This window comes from Drechmeria coniospora, chromosome 02, assembly GCF_001625195.1.
Source record: "Drechmeria coniospora strain ARSEF 6962 chromosome 02, whole genome shotgun sequence".
Lineage (NCBI taxonomy): Eukaryota > Fungi > Ascomycota > Sordariomycetes > Hypocreales > Ophiocordycipitaceae > Drechmeria > Drechmeria coniospora.
Window position 1 is genome coordinate 8,749,006 of NC_054390.1, and position 21,310 is coordinate 8,770,315.

Below are 21,310 nucleotides of genomic sequence, written 5' to 3' on the forward strand. Positions count from 1 at the left end.
ATCGTACGAGCAAGCACGGGTACGGAGTATTCTGTAATACAAGTAATCTTACTGTGTTCCGGGCTTGGACGAGCTAGCATAACAGTGCACGGCATTAATTCGGAGCACTGGTAGGAAGGTGTAGGCAGTACATGAAAGTACGGCGTACGGAGCGCTTGGTATATAGGTTAGTGGTTGTACATTCATGTACCTAGTACTCCGTGCTCCGTACTCTGTGCTCCGTACTCCGTACACGCGGAGCACTTATTACTTGCAGTACTTATAAGTAAGTACTGTACGGAGTAAGTAATAAGTAGGTAAATACTACTTGGTTGAAATTACACCTACTTGCAGCGTATTATAGTGATTGTACATGTACTTGCCGTACCCCTACGAGTACTGGTATTACTACGGCAAGTAATATCAATACCTGAACCTGTATTATCACTCCTTTCACTTACTTACGCTCTCTTCCTTGTACGGAGTACTAGTATTACTGTACTCGTAATACACCTACATGGCTGCGCATGACCCCTGCGCCGCTGGACGACCGCCGCCACGGTCCTCCCGAGCGAGCGGTAGCAAGGATGCTGCCGCCATCTCGCCGCGCTACGGTCTCTCCGTCAAGCCGTCATGACCTTTCCTCGCCAACGTGGAGGATGGACCTGCCAAGCTAGCTTGATCCTTGGCCTCTGTCCCTCCGAGTGATGCGAGCCGCGGCCTGGTGGGGGATCTGGGGGGAGGGGGTGCTTGCATCTGCACCGTCAGTGCTAGACCTAGTGGTACTTGGGCGCAGGTGCATATCGGCACCGTGCAGGTCCTGTGCGGGAGCACCTGCAAGCGCAGGTAGGTAGGTACCTAGTATCCTCACGGTGGCCGGTGCAGGCAACGTACAGCTAGCTGTGTTGGCCTGTAAATGCAGCGCATGTGCATCGACTTTACAGCGCGTGCTGTTCTGCTATGTTTTCCATCCTGACGCTCGTGCTCGCACCGGTGTTTGCGCTGCTAACTCCTCTAGCCTCTACCACTCCGTACCGGCTCCGTCATGGAACCCATGCTACCTGCGCAGGAATATTACTACGGCATTTACTACAGCATACGACGACGGAGAGACCATCTGCCTGTCCGGGAGGCGTATCGAGCATCACCTTCTTGTCCTCATTCTCTCCAGATGCGCGAGCTGCCTATCACGGTTTAGCGCGCTCCCTCCTCGCCGCACCGCACTCCGGTCTGGTGGGGTGGGTGGGATCATCCACGCGATGCTTCGCCCGCGACCAAGACGCATTACCCATGTAAGTACACCAACCACCGCTTGTACGTAAGTGAACTGTAAGCAATACGCGGTGGATGGTGGCCAGCGGCCGTCGCATGTACATACGCGGCGCAGTCGTTGATCCGTCCCAAACAACGTCCCTCTCCGACACCGTGTCGTCTTGCCTCGATTGCGCGGACCTTTGGCACGAAACGGTCAGCGCCCCGACACCGTCATCGCTGCGGAGGAGACGTCTCCATGGCATAGGATGATTCCTTCCGAGTCAGCCATCACCGGTGCCATGGCGTGCAGACGTCCAACTTTCTGGCCAAGCTGGTTCGATGGGGATCCGGCCAGGGCGACTGTCGGCCACTGTCGGTCGCCTGAGGTGATGGCTCCACTGCGGAATGTGGTCGGAGTCGGGCTCAACGGCGTCGTTAAAAGGCACCACCTTCGCCGGCTTCGAGGACGACGAGCAAAGGCTCGGACAGACGATTCTACCATTCATCCCACCACTCGCCCTGCCGTGTTCGAACCTCGTGCCAACGTCGACAGGAATCGCCGCTGCCCGTACCACATCCCGCACTGAAGTAGCCGGCTCCCCACACCCTCTCTCGCGCCCGAGGCCGACGACGACCATGGGCTGACGCAAAAGTAGAATGCTTTCCCGACTCGCCCTTTCCGCCTTGACCCTGGCATCTCTCCTCGTCGCCGGTGCGCTCTCCGCGCCCGTCGATTCCCAGGCGGAGGAGACGATGGCGGCGAGGAGGTCGGAGCCAAAGCCTGGCAAGACACCGATTATATCAGCCGAGTGCAAAGTAGGTTTATTGCCATTGTCGCATCCAGCAATCATGCGAGGCAATGCTGACGTGTTGTCTTGGCCCAACAGAAAAGCTATGCCGACTGCACCGACGTGTTGCATTTTGCCTAGAGTGGAGGGCGGGATGGAGAGACGAGGAGAATTGACGATGTTCGGTCCAATGTCATGATGAACTAGATTTTTATTTCCTTGGTAGACTGCATCGCAGCCATGGTTGGCCGCGATGAAGCATGTAATTATAGATGAAATGAAGTACGATACGCCGCCGTCGAGAAGCGAAGCCGGGTGCCATGAGGTGACGGAAGACGCTGCTACCATGATGACGTTGCCACGCACCGGCTTCTCTCCCCTTCCTCTGCACGACGTCACGTGCATGCCCTGGTAGAATGTGCCGCGTGTGCACCCACGTGGCACGTGTGGCCTTTCAGTGCCTCTGGTCGACCCTTTACTGGCGAGAGCTTGCCTCCTGCTAATATCACCTCGCTGAACTCGACTGCAAACGACAACGGCGAGGGAGAGCGGGCGGTAGGCACAACGGCGACACGGCCATGACGAGGGCACGACGAGAAGCGACATTTCCGCACCACGACCGACCGGCGTTGGATTTTTTTTTCTCGGCCGCCCGAGGTCCATGTTTCGTTCGAGCACAAGCTCGCGCCGGTTCCCTCCCACCTCTTCGCCGCCTCGAGATGTTCTGCTTCATGCCTCATGCCAGGATGCCAAGCTTGCCACGAAAGGATCAGCTCGTGCCGTCTCCCGTTCACCTCGTCGCCACCTCGAGGTCCTCTGCTTCATGCCTGGATGCCATGCTTGGGACGAAAGGATCAGCATCCGTGAATCGTGTTCGTATTCCGGAGAGTTCGCTTCCAACCCCTCCGTACAGTACTCTGTGTTCGCCCTGACATTAACACAAGCGTAGGCGTTGTCGTAAGTATGTGCCTACATGTACTCCGTACATCTGCAGCAGCATATATACTGCCCAATCCAGACTAGCTCATAGCTGCTCGAAAGTGGCCAAGTAAGTAGTACGGAGTATTCCTTGTAATACTGCACTTGATAAGGAGGGAGTAGGTGGTATTATTCCGTAGAGTTCTGCCAATGGGTACGGAGTACAGCCCATGCACCCCGAAATACGGTAGCGGCAAGCACTTTGCACCTCCAAGCACAAGTACCGAGTATATTACAGTACTTGGGTGACACTGGTATGAGGTCTTGAGTGGCGAGTATCGGTGCTCCGTACTCGTATTACGAGTATTATTAACCACTTACTGTACTGTACACAGGGACAATAATACAATAAACGACTTGAAAGCGTCCCGACTAGGCCCAATTTGGTCGACACACCGGGGGAAATACAACCCCGCCCGCCCGCGGCGAAGAAGAGGTCGCCTTCTCTGCTCCATCCTCGTACTCCGTGCACCTATATTCGATACTCGTCGATTCGGTTGCACCCCCCGCGGGGCACCACGGCACAGCATGGGACCGCCGCCAAGAGAGTGTGGTGGGATTTTGCTGGCACCGAATCCCAGACACGCAACCCAGGAGGAACAGGATCATCGATCGAATCAGTACCACCTGCCGTTTTGGCAGCACGCGACGACAAGGACGACGGTCGTTCCGGCGGTGCCTCGCACATGGACGGCGTCGGCGAGAGGGGATGGTCGACGTACGTACTTGCTTCGAACAGGAAACGAGCAGGATGCGTCCTTGTCATGCTCCTCCACCTTTGCCGGGCAAAGGACAGTATGTCGTGCTCTGGCCGGCGAGGACGACGCCAAAAATAAAAATAAAAAAATAACCTGGGACAAAGAGAGAGTCCGGATCGAGGCTACAAACGCATGCGCTCCCTGGTGCCGGTAGTTCTCTGGCGAATGGCGGCAGGTGTGCTGCGCTGGCAGGGTGCATACGTATGCGTGGGAGGCGTACGCATGCGAGGGCGTCGGAATTCGGTAATCATACGACGGCACGATACGAGCACGAGCTGCGGTGCTCCCTAGTCCCGGAGCATATCCATGCCACACCCTCTCGGACGACAAGGCTCGTCGGGGCGGGACGCAAAGTCGACGGATATATCCTTCTCGAACACGAGCGAGCGGCCGAGAGCACGGTGCGGGCCCATCGGCGCGCTCGCAGGAATGCGCATGTATGCATCCACATCTGCAGAATGCCGTAGTGTCGGTACCCCCTGCTGCTGGCCATTTCGCCAACGGGTCCGGGGCTCAAAAGCAGCACCATTGCTCCGATCGACCCCTTCCGAGATCCTGTGTTCCTGACCGATCCGAAGCGCCGGATCCCAAACCATCGCAAATCTGTGCAGGCGAGCTGTCATGGCACAAATGTCGTGGGAGAGGTGACGAGGGAGAAGATCAAAAATCAAGGCAGCCGGCACCAACATGGCACCCCAAGTCTGCGCTGCACTCGCGGCTCACATGTCGCTGACGGCGACCGGGCCCCGGATATTCACCATGATTCCACCTTGTGCTTGGACGGGGCATGTCTCACGGTGCGCGGGATTGCGCAAGCTCGCAACAAATCCGGCCCCGGTGGCTCGGCCGACCTACGCCTGTGCAATGTTGCCCCGACGTGGCGTTGCGCCGAGCGAGGAGGTCCTTGACCATGCTGCCGGTAGCCTTGCCGCCTTGCCTGGCTTCGTTCGCGGGTGCGAGCTTCGCCTCGTCCGACCTGGACTTTGACCATGGGGTGCCGGGTTCCGAAGAACGGCCATGCCGGAACTTGGGTCGTTGGATGGGTGGACCGGTCGGGCTCTCCATCGACGACGGTGCTTCCGCCGCGAGGTGCGCCGTTTCGCCGCGTGCCCTCGTCGTCGCCAGCCGCGCTTTGGTCCGCGAGCCACGGCGTCGCCATGGTGCGTGCGGCGCACTTGTGCCGAACGATGGGCACCTGGCTATCCGAATGGCATTTCGGTCCCCGTTGCGGCGCCATGGATAGTTGCTGGTTCCAACATGTCGACCTCGCCGGTGACGATGCGTTGGGCGAGGCAGGCTGCCAGACATACTTGCAGTGCTTACCCAAGTACAGTACAGTCGCTTGACAAAAGTGACGATTCAGTTTTGGTAGCGCTACGCCTACAACTTGAGTCGACAATTTTGACACCCCACCGCAACACCAACCTACCACACTACCACGTACGGAGTAAGTACTGTACTAACTGCGAGTCCACACTGACTGTGGCGGCCATATTTTTGTCGTCCAGTTTGGTGCAACAAGTGGCTTACTCCAGTGGCTTACTCCAGCCAGCCAGCGTGACGCAACACGTGATTTTCATTCGCTTCGCCAGCATCTGGCAACGGCGGTCAAGTATGGACTTGCTGCGGATGCGAAGCGGTTGGCAGGTGAATGGACGGTTCAGGATACGATGCAGAAGGCACAGAATCATCGAGAAACGATGGAAAAGTCCGACAGGCGCCGAGTATGCCTGGCCATCTGGGGGCAGCGAGACGGTCAAGGCGCCAGAATGACTGCTGGAACAGGTCGGTCGATGGCCGTGATGGCTTCGCACCTGCGTTCTGGAATTACGGCATGCATTATTTACCTACTACCCAGGTGTACATGTCTCGGCAAACATGCTTAACCGCCTCGTACGGTAGGAAATCTGTCGTCCCTCGCTTTCCCTGCTGCCTCTCGACCTTCTGCCTCGGGAGACGTCTTGGAGGGATCAAGCAAGTTGTCATACCAATCTCACCATGGGTGCCCGCCCCAGCCAACGCCAAGGCGCCATGCCGAATGGAAAGCGAAAACAACGACGACCATGGCGTCAACGAATCCTGCCCGCAAGCATTCATATTACCCCCTCGTCCGTACCGAGCAACCCATGGATGCGACAAAATATCGCTTGAAATAAATGGAAGGAATGCGCATGGAGGACAGGCGAAAGCCCATGGGAAAGGCACCAAGAATGGGATGCCCATTTTAAGCCAATCCTTCCATGGTAAACCAAGACAAAAGTACTCCGTACATCCCGAGCGGTTGGTCCATCGGCTTCGAATCGCGTCCATTACTGTTCATCGCTTGCCGCTGTGGGCAGCTGTTGATTCAGCTGTTGGCAGATGTTGATTCAGCTGCTACAAGGCCCCGGGGTCGACAAATTCATGGCATCTGTCGCGCCAGATGCTTGTGCTTGGAGTATTATTGGACGTATTATTGCACGTATTTTATTGTTGCAAGTCATTGTATTATTGCAAGGGCTCCGCGCTTGTAACGGGGTTATGAAGGTCGGCGTGGTTGTGGTTAGTTACCTAACCGTGTCCACTTTCCCATCTATTCACGGCGCAGGAAGCGGGCACCATGGACACCATGGACACCTAGCGGCGAGCGGCAACAACACAACAACACCAACGGACCGATTTCCACCAATCTGACGATGCTTCGTTCGTGGGTGTGACCCGTCGAGCGGACACCCCCTGCTGCCACAGGCAGCAGGATCCGTCGCGTAGGCGTGCCAATTTGCCGCATCGGCACTCCTGCGTCCCCCCCCCCAGCCGCCATGGTCCTCTTGTTTTCCTCTTTGTTTTCGCCTCTGACAAGTGTCGGCTTGCTAGAGGCACGCCCGCAAAATATGGACAAGCCAGGCGCCGACGAGGCGGTGCCAGCCCTTGTACCGCCTGCCCCTGGGCGATCTCTCCGGACATCTTCTCCGGAGATCTCCGACAAGACGGATCAGAGCTCATCGGCGTCCAAGTACCCTTGTGAGCTGGCTCATTCGTCTTGGCCGACGCAAGTAAATATAAGTCTCGGTTGGGCCCCTTGCTCCTTCGGAATCGAGGATGAACACGCCACCCTCACCATCGACGAAATATACACACGGCAGCTGTCGACGGAACAAAGATTCGACCTCATCAACGGCAGGTTTCCCCTGCTGAGCCAACAACACGATGCCGACGTGGCTGCGTATAGATGACAACTCGGCTCATATCCAGCCAACGTACCTGCGCGACGTCTGCGTGGTGCGCGCAGCGAGGGTAGCCGGTACCCAGGACCAGTGCTGTTCCACCCTTGTCGTAAACCTACGTGCCATCAACATGACCACGAACGATTTCTACCGTTCGCATGCCGCCACCGATTTGGCGAATGCCACCAGAGTCTGCGCAGAGGCCGGGTGGAAAGCCTATCATCTGGGCGACCCGAAGGATGACAGAGTCGAGTGGCGGCTCGCATGTACCGACACGCCGCTCATGGACGCGCTGTGGGAAAACCTGGTATGCGCGGAGCGTTGGGATCTGCTGAACAGCACGGTTGGACCCAACCCGGCCGCGCTCACCACGTTGCCCGAGAAAATGTGGACGCCTACGGTCCGTGACATACCGGTCCCTCTAATCGGATAGGAAGATTGTGAAGACGACACAATACCATCATCACTTGCACGGACACAACCGACGGCTTGGAGAGCACGCTCACGGATTCGAACTAGGTCCAGTGCGCATTGGACAAGTACCGTGAAGTTTGCCGCGAGTGAGGTGCTTCTCGAAATCTCGAACGTACACCGTCACCATCTCGAAGCCTTCCTCCATATCCTTATCTGGCCACGCGCCCGTCGAGGTTGGGCACGCTCGGGAAAGTCGGGGAAGAAGTCCCATGCTTGCCTGTCGGTACACAGGAACGTACAAGGACGGCGCGCGAAACAGCCTCGCAATATGATCAAGGCCGGAGACAAATGCCCTGGGCGGGCAAGCACAGGAGTTTGCCCCAAGTTTGCTTGTACGAAGCCGCTTGGTACGGAGTTACGGCGGATAATCACTCTTTTCGGCACACGACAGCCAGCTCTTCCCTGGCCCCATGAGTCAACGATACTACTGTACATGACCCAATCATCGAAGCATTTCGGGGAGCTCTGGTAGATAATAGGCGGACAGGTAGAGACGTGACGACCTTTGACGAATAACATGGACATGACTTTGCACTGCCTCGCTTCCGCCTCACTCGTTCAAAGTCTGCCTGCGTACGAGCACTGTGTAAGTAGTACTTACTTAGATTTGACTACCATCAAACCCCAGACCCTACCAACATTTTCGTTCAGGCATATCCAGCCCTACCGTTGCATGCGGAGCCTACAGTACTATTACTGCTCCACGACTCTCCACCAATAGAAGTAATAATCATGTTCCATAGTAAGGCTGTTATACCCTACTGTAAGTACATGTGCAAGTATGTACAACTACGGAGTCCTTGCAGACGAATGCTGTGTTTTGAAGGGACCCTGGCGAAGCTACGAGAGCCCACCCAAGTACGTAATATCCATCGGACACCCCGTTTCAGTATGCAAATAATACTGGGCACTAATTAGAGTCTTACGCGCAAGCCCAGGTGGTATTACTCTCAACTTGTAATGATCGAATCCTCTACTATTACTTACTACTCTTCCTACCGTCTTGTACCCCACAGAGCCTTCCACGATGGTGAGAAACCTCGGCATACCTGCGGCGACTTTCCGCCCTTTCGGCACTACTATCTCTCTAAAGGTAATTCCAGATCGAGGCACCACCCGAAACACCAGTGGATTCCTCGACGGCGCCGTCAACATTATTCATACCGTTGTAGGAAAGGGCCAAACAGTACGCCGTATTAGTATTGGCGGCAATGCTGGGTCAAAGTGTATTACCGTACATGCAACTACATCTACTTACAGTAAAGCCAGTGTGCGGTGAACTGGCACTGATGCGAGTTGTCGTCGATGTCACATTCCGTGGCGAGCATGGTGCCGTAAAGGAGGGAGTTTCAAGTAGCTGTGACGTCGAAGCTGTGCCACTCACCCTTCCCGTCCATCATGTAAGACTAGAAATCACCGGTTTTCACAATGCGTTGCGAGCACCCTATGCAGAGTGCGCCTGAGTCAGGCAAATTGAAGCCATTATCTACTAGGAAAATAATACGATGCAATCGTTAGTCTGTACTTATGGAGTACGAACGCCTTTGCTACCAAGTATGTCCTAAAATGAGGGCAATATTATAATATGTGAAGGCATCATTGACGAAGACTTGCGGCTGTCCTATCCACAACTGATGCAATTGCGGGCCTATAATGTGTACACTATAGGGTAGCTATATATTACTATGGTAAGTGGCCTGGTGTGACAGCCTAGGGTTAGGCTGTTAACGCTGAACCGGCCACCGCCCTTCACTCTAGCTGTACGCAACTCTCCGATGCAGTAAACAGTGCCGAAGACACGATTTACAAGTTGCACAACCTTACCGAAGCCGAAGCTACTGATTTCATAGACTCTCACGAACCTTCGGGAAAGATGGACTAGTATATTATGCCAAACTTATGGAGGTGAACAAACTGCTCGGAGGAACGCGTGATGGAATTTGTATCCCTCAAAGCTTTTGGAAGAGTACCAGCAGCTTGCTTGTGAAATGCGGTACCGAGTTCGCATCCCTCTCCTCAACGATTGCCAAAAGCGTGCCGTCAGGTCCCAGGCAGTCTGTTCAGGACGTCGTAGAAGCAATTTTTTGATGTCTCTGATAGATATGAAGGTTTGTCTGTTGATGATCTGCGCTGTTAGAGATACTTACTTTTGCTGTATTGACGTGCTGCCGCCGGCACAGTCCCCGTTCCCGAACGTGTGACGTGCAAACCTGCCTGCAACAATCGCCATCATCGGCATCCCTCTCCGCTCTCCACCTTTCCGTTTCTTGCCAGCATAAACGGATGGTGCCGCGGGAACGCTTCCCACGATTAACCTTGTTTCTGTAGACCAAGGATAGATGGAAACGCGTAATTGGAAAGTCTGGTCAAAATCCACATGAAGCGGCGCTTCTTCGATGAAAACCTCCCGTTCCGCCATTATATATTGCTATAATGCATAGTTCAACCGGAACGATCCAGCCCTGGCCACTAAGGCCTGCGTATTTGCAGACATGGATGCTTGCTTCATTATGGGATCCCGACTCTTGGTGAGTAAAATCAACTTCATAAACCCGTCCTCTTAGCATTGCAGACACGCATCTGTTTAGGAACGAAACTATCCAACTGTGGACCGTAGTCTATTTGGAAAACAGTCCCGTTGCGGTTATCAATTCATGAGAAGGCGTCATCTGCGGCATACTACCAGACCCAACAGGTCATGTACTCTGTATATGTTTACAACTATATCTAGGTGCCGTATGCACGGCCGGCACGGCAACGCAACGCCCAAACGACACGCTGTCCGAAGGTTTGATCCGAAGAGTTCCGTACTCGCACTTGCACTCGCACTTACGCCTTGGATTCGGAACAGAGCGGCGTTGAGTTGACGCTGGCCTCGTATTCCAAACAGTCATCTCTTCCCTTCGTCACGACGGAGAATAATGGGCACACACGATGATGCACGTGTACACTGCAGCACATGCTCGCCATGCAACGCGGCCCTACCCGTCGACTTGTTCACCATCATGGTCACAATGCCGGCCCCTCCCACAGTTCCCTCTTCAACTTCATGTACCATGCCTTCTTGTGGGGAAAGGTCACGAGCTTCTCCTTGGTGAAGCCGAGGGCCTCGAGGTGGCGCATCATCCTGCCAACGATGAGACATCGAGTTAGCCCTTCTTCCTCTGTTGAATGGTAACATGACAGCACAGCCGTCGGAGGACGAGCAAACGAGAGCAAAATAAAACAACGGAGAAAGAACGACGATGACAGAGGGGCGTCACGAACCTGTGGTTGTCGACGCGCGGCTCGAGGCAGATGCTCATGGTCCGGATGTCGGCCGTCACGCACCAGTGAACGAGCCCCGTGAGCCAGGCCGGCACCCTGCCCCGCGCCCACTCCTCGCCGATCATGACGTGAAGGCCGCGATCCCAGTCGGCGCTGTCCCTGCCGACCTGGCGGCCGAGCATGTCCTCCTTGACCCAGTAAATCTCAAAGTAGCCAAAGGGCACGCCGTCCCAGAGGCCGATGACGGGGAAGGCGTGCTTGTCGCGGAGCCTCGCGGCGAGCGCCTGGCCGTCGTAGTCGCCCCAAAACTCGCGGATGCGCGGGATGACGTGCCAGGACTGCAGCAGCGCGTTGTCGCTCATCGACGACATGCCACCGCCGACCACGGGCGGCTTGGGGCCGACGGGGCCGAGGTAGGCCACCGGCTGGGGCGAGCACGAGGCGACGCGGAAGGCGAGGTACTGGCCGTGGCTCGGCACGAAGCGCGTGTAAAAGACCTCGCCCATGCGCGGCGGCTTCGGCCGGAGGGGGTGCCGGACGCCGTCGGTGACGACGTACTGCAGCGGCGCCGGCGGGTAGTAGGTCGGCAGGTGGGAGCTCGACTGGAAGGGACCGACGGGAATGGCCGAGACCAAGCCGGGGCCGTGGAGGAATCCCGAGGCGGAAGCGGCAAAGGACCCCGGCGTCGTCGGCGTCGGCGGCACGGGGATGCTCGGGAAGTCGGCGTCGAACCGCTGAGGGGGCGACTGCGGGGGCGGACCGCGGGCCTCGAGCCGGCTCGGCGAGCTCGGCCGGCTTCCCACGGGGGACCCCGGGTAGGACGACGAGGGGACGCGGGCCGGCTGGAGGGAGAAGAGGAAGAGGCGGCCGGGGATCTGCCAGAACATGCGACGCGAGGCGAACATGTGGCCCCAGCCGTCGCCGTCGGCCGCCTCGTCGCCGTCGGCACCGACGGTGCTGTCCTCGCAGGCGATGAGGCCCATGCGCTCGAGCTTGGGGATGAGGTTGCGGCCGCGGAGGATGCCGTCGCGCCGGATCCTGATCCTCCAGTCGGGGCCATGATGGTGCGAGGGCCTGTGCCTGCTGCGCCTCGGCGGCTCGGCTTGGTGAAAGTACCAGTAGAGCGTGACCCAGAGCATCATGGCGAGCTGGCGGGTCGGGCTCGCCGCCGGCTTGAACTCGGCGCTCGATGGGTTCGAGATGGACGAGATGAAGAGGACGTCCCCGTCGAGCGTCGGCTCCGTGAAGGGCCTCGTCCTCGTGCGTGCCGGCGGACCGAAGGCGGAGCCGATGCTCGCGTTGGAGCTCGAGCTGTACCGTTTGCTCGCCACCCTTGAGGGCGTCATGGGCGTCATGGGCGTCACGGGCGTCGACGGCGTCGTCGGCGTCGTCACCTCCTCGCGGCTCTGGCTGAAGCTCTGTCGGTAGCTCTGGCTGCGGTTATGGCCGAGGCTGACGCTGCCGCCGCCAGCCTCGCCGCCGACGGGGACACGTTCCTCCGTGTGCAGCACCGTCGTCCACCCGACCGGGTACGGGTGGTGGTGCGCGCTGTGCTCATGGCTGCGGAAGCCGACGCCGGCGAAGACGGGCGTGACGGTGAAGATCTGGCCATCTGGCAGGCGCAGCATCGTTCATGATTCTCGTCGAGGAGGAAGAGGGAGGCGGGGGTTGACGGACGATCTGGCGATGCTTGCGGGGTAGGCGAGTATTGCCATGGCCGGCTGGCATCGACGGCACATTTCATTGCGTAGCACGTAAGTACGGCAGTGCTCAGGTGTACATGTGCATGTAGGTGACGGGTACGCCGCGGCAAGGTACTGTAACTTGTTGCGCGCACATACTGAAGAGCTGCCCAGAGTACTCGTACGAGTAGTCGAGCAGGTGAAATACTTACTTACGTGTACACAACGGCAAGTACTGGACATGTACAGTAAGTACTCTGCAAGTATTCTTCATCAGCAACCCGATCGGTCGAGTGGCTTCATCATCACCCCACTCATCGACATCGAAGTGCAAGGAAGTACAGAGTACGGCAAGTACGCCAACGAGTACGTGTGCGCAGTACTGGTACTTGGAACCAGCACCAGCACTTGTAATGGTACTTGGAACCAGTACGACTAGTTGTACCTAAAGTAATCACAGCCTTGTCCAAGTGCGTACTGGAGTGCGGAGGAATAATTCATTATGAGTGGCTACACTCGAGTATATGTGCAACTACAGTACGGAGTACGGAGTACAACCAGGTACATTTATTCCGCAGGTGGCCGTACTTACTTGTGCTTACACCTGGGCCTAAGTACATTAGAATGTACACCTACTTGACTGCAAGTATACTCCGTGTAGTGTACAACCGACAACTGCACTCCGTACGGAGTACGCTGTTGTGATTCACTGCAAATAGGCACCATTCATATGGGTGAACGCTGTGTCTGATCAACATGTCTTCCACAGCGCCTGCATGCATCTTTGTACACTGTACGGAGTACCGAGGATTGCTCTGTACGAATGTCCAGGAGAATCGAATGGAAACGAATGGAACACCAGCCTAACGCACCGACACCACCTTGAACATGCACATATGGGCACACCATACTCCGTACTTGGGCCGCCGTCCGTGGTGCGGCACGAATTATCGTACGGCATCACCTACAAGAAACGACAAACATCCCATCATCGCGTCATGCTCACTCAAAAAAAAATAATCAAGCACAGAGAAAGCAGCACCTGCCGGACTTGTGATTGAATCTCCTTCGTCGCGCCATGAGCCACGCAATCTGTCGGGCTCGCCGAAACGTCATGGCGGTTCCTCGCCGCACCTCCGACACCGCCATCGCCATCGGACGACTCTCGCCGACTACGTCCATTTCGTTCACGACGGGTAGATGCTACGCAGAGTCATTCAACGCAGACCCACGGCTACAGGTTGCCACACGCATTCCCTTCCATGAGGCTGCCCAGCCCTCGATGCGTGTACCCCCGACTCCAATGGCCAGGTGCGGGTAGAGATGCCGCGGATTGTGTCCTCGGAAATACCGCAAGGGCCAGGCAATCGTTTGGTTGCGTTATCCAATCAGTCGGGACGAATCTGGTTGCTCCGGGTTTTACCTCGACACGGTTTTCTTCTCGGTCGGGGACGTCTCCCCTGCCATTGCTTCCTCTGCCCCCTCATTGTCGCCCCTCCTCTCGTCCTCCTTCCCGCCCTCCTTCTCCTCGCCCTCCTTCCCCTCGCCCTCCTTCCCCTCGCCCTCCTTCTCCTCGCCCTCCTTCTCCTCGCCCTTCCTCCCTTTCCTCTCCCGCTCCAGCGCATCCTTGATCCTCTCGCCGCCGAGGTCCTTCATCTCGTCCCACGCGACGTCGTACTCGGTGGCCACGGTTCGTATCTCCCTTCGAAGCAGGTTGGCCTCGTGCGTCGCCTGCTCCCACCGTTGCGGGTCGAAGCCTCGCTCCTGGTAGAGGGCCTTCTGCCGCTTCGTCACCGTCAGCTTCATGGCCGCCTTGTAGCTGAGGTCCCGGCTGATGAAGAGGAACCAGAGGTATCCGCCCATGATGGAGGCCAAGCCGGCGAGGTACGTCACGGGCTCGACGAGGTCCCAGCCCATGTCGGTGTGAAAGGTGACGTAGTAGACGACGCCCCACCAGGACGACAGGAGCACGAAGCCGCCCTCGGCGAGACGGTGAGCGCCCTTGTGGGCGAGCTCGTCGCACTCCTTCTTGACGCCCGCCATGACCTCGACCTGCCGCGACATGGTCCGCAGACGGAGCCGCATGTAGTGCGTGCGATCCTCGAAGCTCGGCACCGCCACCCGCAACGCCCGGGGATGGCCCTCGATGGCCACGGCAAACTCGCGACGGCGGGCGGCGTCGCGGATGAAGTCGCCCACCTCGGTGCTGCCGCTCCACCGTACCCATGTTGTGTCGCGTCTCGCCGGACCTTGACATCCGAGGCCCGAGTGGGCGGCGACATGGGCGCCCCCTCGACCGTCATCGATCGGACGCTCTGTGCCCTTCTTGCGCTCTCCCTCGGCGCGGAAGACAATTTCCGGGAGCTTCTCTCGGCCACGCACCCGCATCGGCGGCATCTCGGCTTGAATGAGCCGCTCGAGGTACGACAACGGCTGGTTCGGATGAATCAGGAGGGCCAACGGCTCGACGGCCTTGTCACCCCACTCCTTTCGCCCCTCAGAGCTCGCCTCGATGTGCTCTGGCTCGGGGTGGAAGGGTATCGGGAGAATCAGCTTGAGCAATCGGGTCGGCGTCGTCAGGAGCCGTCCTGCGAGAAGGATGAGGTGAGTGAGTTTCCATTTCTACAGGCTGCACGACGGGAGCTGATGGGTAGGCATGTCACCAGATGACGTAGAGCACAGATGCGTACCGTGCGTCTCATCGCCACCCGTCGGGTCGTTGGCCGTCGCCTTGAGGAGTGCATTACTCCGCTCCCGCATGCAAGGCCGGTTCTTGACGCTTCTCCGGGCGCTCTCCGGCGTCGTCTGGCGCTCCTCCCCGTCCGGCGCCTTCCTTGTCATCCTGCTGGCGGCGTGCCGACCTCCCAACCTCGTGGTGGACGTACACGAGCCCGGACTGAGGGCCGCGGATGGCCTGCCTGACCAGCTTCGTGCCTGCTGGGCAAGACGCTGCGTTGCCCGTCGAGCTGCATGGCTCATGGTGCGACACGCTGTCTGTCCGTGATTATTGCCGGACGGGTCAAGTGGAATCTAAATCACCATGTGGATGCCGGTAGTTGCCAGTTGGGATAGCTGATGCGGGTGCCAGGCATTACTTCTGTCTCGCAGAATGACGTCATAACAACCCGATCACGGTCAACGATTGTGCTTTCTTCACAATTGCCAATGACGACGATCAAAAACGCAAAGGCGAAGCTGGTGGAATGGGCTTGAGAGTCGAAAGAATACCGAAAAAAAGCCCGCTCACTCTCTGCAAGCTGCTTCCAGTGTAAAATGGTAGAGCGAGCAAGGCAACATTTACGAGGTTCGAGGGCTCAATTTCACCATCTCACGGCTTAGTCATGCATGCTCATTCCTGAATGGAGCATTCTGCCAATGTCAGGCACCAGGCCACAACACCACGTCGTCGGCATTTCTGTTCCTCCTAATCCAAGCTATTTCAAGCTCGCTGGAAGAGGGCCGCAAGAGGCGACACAGATGCAACCCATAATTGTCGGAGAATGCATAAGGTGTTGAACAATTGTTCACAAAATCAGGTGGTACTTGCGTGCTTGCCCGTACGCCTTGTTTGCTAATCGTACAAACGATGCGTCCTGGCCACTCACTCGGCCGTTCAATGGCGACGCCGTGCCGGCCGACTGTCCCGCAGGGGGCCCTTCCCCGGCGGCCCAATATTCCGGGTATGCTTGATCAATCTTCCGCTGGTCCTCGGCGTTGAACTGGGACCGTTTGTGCCGCGGTCGGCACGCGCCGACGGGAAAGAAGCGATATTGGCACCAGTCTTCGGCAAAGACCTCGATGGGGATCCTCAAGCGCACGACTCGTTTTTGGAAGAAATGCCGGTCCAATTCGTCAAATTCCTGTCCTTTCGCCGCCGCCCTGGCAAGCGTTCCCATCCTGTGAAGCATTTTCCGGAACTCGACCTTTTGCACCTCGGTCCAGCTCTCGTCGTATTTGTTGCCGACGATCCAGTCCCACACGTTCTCGGCCTTTTCCCGGTATGTCCAGTCGTAGACGCCCGTTACCTGTTCCTCGAAGGATATGCGATCATCTTGCACGACGTTTTGGGCGAAATCGCGACACTCCCAGTTCTGCTGCTGCGCACATGTGTGGTGTTTCTCCATGGCATCTCGAACAAACCGATGCCTTTCAAGCAAGGAAAAAGACTGACCGTTGGAAATGTCGCCAAGTGCGGGTACGTTGTTGCCGTAATACGCTCGCCTCGGCCGGACGCCTCGTGGCTCGAAGTCTTCGTCGGCCCAAATGGTGAGGACTTGGTCATCGACTTGCTGTGATGCCAAGCTGAAACCATCGGGCGATCGTGAGCGGCCGGGCCGTCTTCGCGCGGGTGCAGCCGTGTCGGATGGCATTGATGTTTGTGACATAATTTTCAGCCGGGGGAGTCGACAAGGGAGACAAACAACGCCAGGTCGGACTCCCGAGCATGACGTTAAATAGAACGACGGGATTCTACGGCGAAACGTTTGCGAAAAGTTATGCCTGCATCGCGCAACGTACATGTCGTCGACCAAGCAGGCTAGCGAAATACACCAACGCAGGAAACTCTTTTGCAAGCTTCAGCATGGCAGATCAGGCCCTGCCATCAACACGCAAGGCCGTCCTTTGCATCCACCGAGAAAGTCACATCTCTTCTTCGGGGGTGCCTTCGGCAGGCTCCTGTGCCTTTGTTGGCTGCAACCTCTGGTACCATCCGACCCGTCTACCTGCCTACATGCTACCCGCCTGGCTACCTAACTGCCGGCCTGCCTATTGCTTATCCGCTTGCCAGCCTGCCTAAGCACCGCTCGCCTGCCTACCTAGGTTCATATGCTGCCCGCCTGTCTATTACATATCCATGTGTCTACCGCCGCTTGTTGATATTTCTGGGTGGCACGCGCGACAAGCCACAGCTGTATCCCTCCTTCAACCTGTCCGTACAATGACCTGATGAAAACGAGTGAATCGAGAGGTAAGCGACTGATTTCAGATGTTGACGAGTTTCCAGCAGAACTTGTTGCAATTTGCAAGAAAGACAGTTGGAAGTATATCGCACGGACTAGGGGATTAATCAGGCTGTTGGTAACAGCAGAATGGGTGCCAGTTAGTAACTGGGTAAGAAGTGCGGATATTGCAATGTATGCAATACAATTGTAATAGCAAGTGTGCAATTACAATGTATGGGGTACGATTATAAAAACGCAGTGCGATTAACCATCTAAGTAAAGTACGGGAAGGACAGGACTATTTATGTTCAGGAGGTAGTACCACAATTGGTAACGACAGTATAGATGAGGATGTAGTTGTCGGCTTGTTCCGAACAGTCCATTGATCTTTGCCTTTGGTAATTCCGAATAGTCTGTTGGTCTGTTCGATTGGCCGGTCCGAATGATCTGTCTATTCATTTAGTCGGCAACTCCGAATAGCCAGTTGGTCTATGCAACTGGCTGGTGGAACGGTCAATCGGTAGTTGATGGTGCATTCAATTGACCGTTGGTCGATTGTCTAGTAGGGCTGCTGCACGGTGACAGCTGGTAGCAGTGCGGGATAGGTCCTACTTGATAGTACGGTTGATGCTTGGTCAATAGTGTGTTGGTGGTTGACGTTGAGTCATTGGTCGACATAGAATCATAGGTCGATATATAATCGACTTAATACGGAGTACTTCTTGTACAAATTGTACAATAGTAAGTGTTCCGGCTGGCAGTAGTACTGCAGCCAGTAGCCGCAGGTAGTAGGGAGGCATAGCTCTAACCCTGAGCAGCATATATTAGGATAGTATCTTTATTGGGCAGTGTTTCTATCAGTGTATATACCCGTATTCTTGACGTTTACTTATGGATACAGTACAATCCCGAAGCATACCGAGTCAGCTGACACGCCCACAAGCAGAGCAAGCCATAATAAGTAGTTACTACGTACAGACAGAATAATTTACGAAAACTGCAGGAAGAAATGGGAAAAGGACTTAAATTCGTTGTATATTGAATGACCACCTAAGTACTGTACTATGATAAGAAAAGATTGAAGGGATTAATATTTCGAAAAGGAAATATGGTGTAATTACCTACTACGATGAAATATTAAAACAATGCGACCAATCGACAAACTGGATAACAAAAAGCTTGGACTATTTCGAGTTAAACGAGTCATTTCAAAGGCTACCTATGAACTTTCATTACTAAACACTATAAATTTACCTAATCATTTACATCTTAGTATTAGAAATGTCGCTCAGGAACAGGAACGCCAAACCATTTTACGAAATTGAATCGAAAAACGAACCGGAATATACTTACTCCGTAAAGTCGGGCGGATCGTTGATGTATGAAAAAAAGATAAAAATTACCAAGATCTCGTCAAATAGAAGGATTGCGGACCAGAAGAGAATACTTGTGAGCTACTTCAGAATCTAACCTATTGCCAGTTCCTTCTACGGCGGTATTTTCAGCGCCAATAACTAAGCAAAACATAACTTTTGAAAATCTATTTTTCGAGTCTTCTTCCACGAATCGACGGCCCCCTGGTGTACCATTACACTCCCTAATATTCGCTGCCCCTCCTATCTCATTATTTTTACCTTTATACGCTCGCTTACTGTAGCCCTAGCAGCTACAGTTACAGTAGCCACAACTCTAGAACAACCGGAAAACGCTAGCTGCGGTATCGACAGGCCTTCTACGGAGCTTGTCGCCCTCCATGAATTCTTTATGAAAAAATCGACGTTGGCTCGTCGTAGCGAGCCACGTCCAGAAGTCAATATTGACATATATTTTCATGTTGTCGCACCGCCTGTTGCTAAACATAGCAATAGTATGAGCATTATAACCAGATCGAGGCTCGATAACCAGTTACATCAACTAAACTGGGATTTTGCTGTAACAGGTTTCTCCTTTCGGATAAAAGATGCCGATTGGACGTACAACGCCGATTGGGCCATCGATTCTGGTAGACGGGCAATGCAGAGGGCCCTGTATCAAGGAAACGATAGTACGCTCAACGTATATATAGTCGATGAAATATGGGAGGACGATGAGTCTCGTGGTGGTGCTGCCAGCCTACCTAATCGAAGAAGTTTTGGGAACCGAGATTTCGTCATGGTTAGGTCCGATCATATTCACTACAAGGAAGCCGGTAGAATTGGTCGAGCCCTTACCCACGAGGTTGGCCACTGGCTTGGCTTATTTCATCCGTTTGAGGGTAATGATTGTTATGGTGAAGGCGACTACGTTGACGACACTCCCGCCCAGATGCGTCCGAAACTCAGCTGTAATGGGAAACAAGACTCTTGCGACGGTATCTCCGGATTGGACGGTAATTCCAACTTTATGGATTATTAACCAGATATTTGTCGCATGCGATTTACACCAGGTAAGATTACTCGAATGCACGATTTATGGAAGACACTGCGCGGTCCAAATTCCGCTGTTTGGTACTCGGGGATATTTAGGCAGATCAGCAACCTGATGCCATGGAAGGAATAAATATATATATTATATATTTTTTATGATTCCGACGCGCTGCCAAGCGCCTTGTCAACAACAGGACCTTGAGCTACCTCGCCTGGAATCTCCGACAAAGAAAGACCAGAAGCAAGCTCCCAACCTATCGATAATATCCGAGGAACAAGCAGACTGTACTTGCGCAATTACTTCCGCCTCTTGTCGATGCACATTTTCCAAAATCTTTTCAACGAGTTTCTTGTCTCTAATCAGCGTCTTCTATCGCTTACAAATTTGCAAAATCACAACGAGCCACCCCGATACCACGCTCTCTTAATTGACGTTTCATCTTTCGCAAACACAGCAAACGGCTAAAAGCCTTGTCCATATTACGCTAGGACTGGCGAAGCTGCTTATCCTGTTGACGCAACTGTTCTTCTTGCTGGCAGCGCCGCTATAGGATGAGCTCTTCAGCCAACTCTTCCTCGCGCTCGAGACGACCAAGTTCCTCGGTAATCCGATTGGCTATATATTGTCGATTAGTATAATTCACTCATTAGATAGACAGCTAATCAGCGTTTAATACAAGTGTTGACCATACCCTTACTTGGTTACGGTTTATAACTTATCACCAACGTAGCATTCAACTTGTTGCTCAGAGACGCCCTGACCTTTCTGCCAACATAAACTCGAGCCTAGGTTTATCACTTAGGAAAGCCCAGACGTAACAGCTAGGGCATCTCAATAGTAGAACCTCGCGGGCAGCTTCGCCACGAATGGCCGTTCCGTTTGCTGACCTCCCATCCGCAAAGAATGCTCTTGATCAGAGGGCGTTTGCGGTGTGTACTGTTTCGCTATATAGCCATTTATGCTCAGTTTGATTCCGTTGCTATGTCAGCATGTCATCCGTTCCGTCTTGCCAATTTGTTCTCAATCAAGTATTGACACGCTTTTGGGGATGTCTAGGATAGACTATAAAAGTAGAAAGACTAAATAATACTCTTGCATAAAATCATGGCCAGACTCGCCTAGTTTATTGTGCAATGCATTAATGCAGTTATACAGTACTCCGTAGTACTACATTGAATACTCCGTACGGAGTACATTGCAAGCGATTGCACCCACAAGTAATATGCTTGTAAAGGATCTACTCCTTAGGTGCATCATGTACAGGTACAGAGTATCAGCACAAGTAATACATTTGCGGGTACTTACAAGAGCACTTGAGACTTAATACCGGTTCAAGAAAATATGCAGTACGAATAATAATCAATTACTCGTCAATACAGCAGATGTGTGCACTTTCATAAGCACTTCGGCGTGTACTGTATAAGCAAGTATTACAGTGCAGTAAGTACTTAAATACTTAAATACTCTGTCGCATATAGCACTCACAAAAGCCACATTGACTGTGGCGCCCATTTTTTGTGGCTGGTTTGGTGCGCAACATACTTACTCCGTACTCCGCACTGTCGTTGACGCGTGCTC

At 54.6% G+C, this 21,310-nt stretch overlaps 6 protein-coding genes across 6 annotated transcripts; 1 reads left to right on the plus strand and 5 right to left on the minus strand.

The window, feature by feature from the left end:
• Positions 1-1,514: 1,514 nt before the first annotated feature.
• Positions 1,515-2,153, minus strand: DCS_05520 (uncharacterized protein; the record flags this gene model as incomplete). The annotated part of the gene is made up of 1 exon (XM_040802823.1): positions 1,515-2,153. One exon carries the CDS (start codon positions 2,151-2,153, stop codon positions 1,515-1,517), a length of 639 nt encoding a protein of 212 aa, XP_040657856.1.
• Positions 2,154-4,044: 1,891 nt separating this feature from the next.
• On the minus strand, positions 4,045-4,916 carry DCS_05521 (uncharacterized protein; the record flags this gene model as incomplete). The annotated part of the gene is made up of 2 exons (XM_040802824.1): positions 4,045-4,463; positions 4,613-4,916. The coding sequence occupies 2 exons, from the start codon at positions 4,914-4,916 to the stop codon at positions 4,045-4,047; spliced, it is 723 nt and encodes a 240-aa protein (XP_040657857.1).
• A 1,639-nt stretch (positions 4,917-6,555) lies between these two features.
• On the plus strand, positions 6,556-7,393 carry DCS_05522 (uncharacterized protein; the record flags this gene model as incomplete). The annotated part of the gene is made up of 2 exons (XM_040802825.1): positions 6,556-6,757; positions 6,966-7,393. 2 exons carry the CDS (start codon positions 6,556-6,558, stop codon positions 7,391-7,393), a joined length of 630 nt encoding a protein of 209 aa, XP_040657858.1.
• A 3,050-nt stretch (positions 7,394-10,443) lies between these two features.
• DCS_05523 (putative lysine N-acyltransferase C17G9.06c) lies at positions 10,444-12,329 on the minus strand (the record flags this gene model as incomplete). Its single annotated transcript, XM_040802826.1, has 2 exons — positions 10,444-10,561; positions 10,702-12,329. The coding sequence occupies 2 exons, from the start codon at positions 12,327-12,329 to the stop codon at positions 10,444-10,446; spliced, it is 1,746 nt and encodes a 581-aa protein (XP_040657859.1).
• Positions 12,330-13,802: 1,473 nt separating this feature from the next.
• DCS_05524 (siderophore biosynthesis protein) lies at positions 13,803-15,362 on the minus strand (the record flags this gene model as incomplete). Its single annotated transcript, XM_040802827.1, has 2 exons — positions 13,803-14,971; positions 15,074-15,362. The coding sequence occupies 2 exons, from the start codon at positions 15,360-15,362 to the stop codon at positions 13,803-13,805; spliced, it is 1,458 nt and encodes a 485-aa protein (XP_040657860.1).
• Positions 15,363-15,907: 545 nt separating this feature from the next.
• On the minus strand, positions 15,908-16,768 carry DCS_05525 (uncharacterized protein; the record flags this gene model as incomplete). Its single annotated transcript, XM_040802828.1, has 1 exon — positions 15,908-16,768. One exon carries the CDS (start codon positions 16,766-16,768, stop codon positions 15,908-15,910), a length of 861 nt encoding a protein of 286 aa, XP_040657861.1.
• Between the last annotated feature and the right edge of the window lie 4,542 nt (positions 16,769-21,310).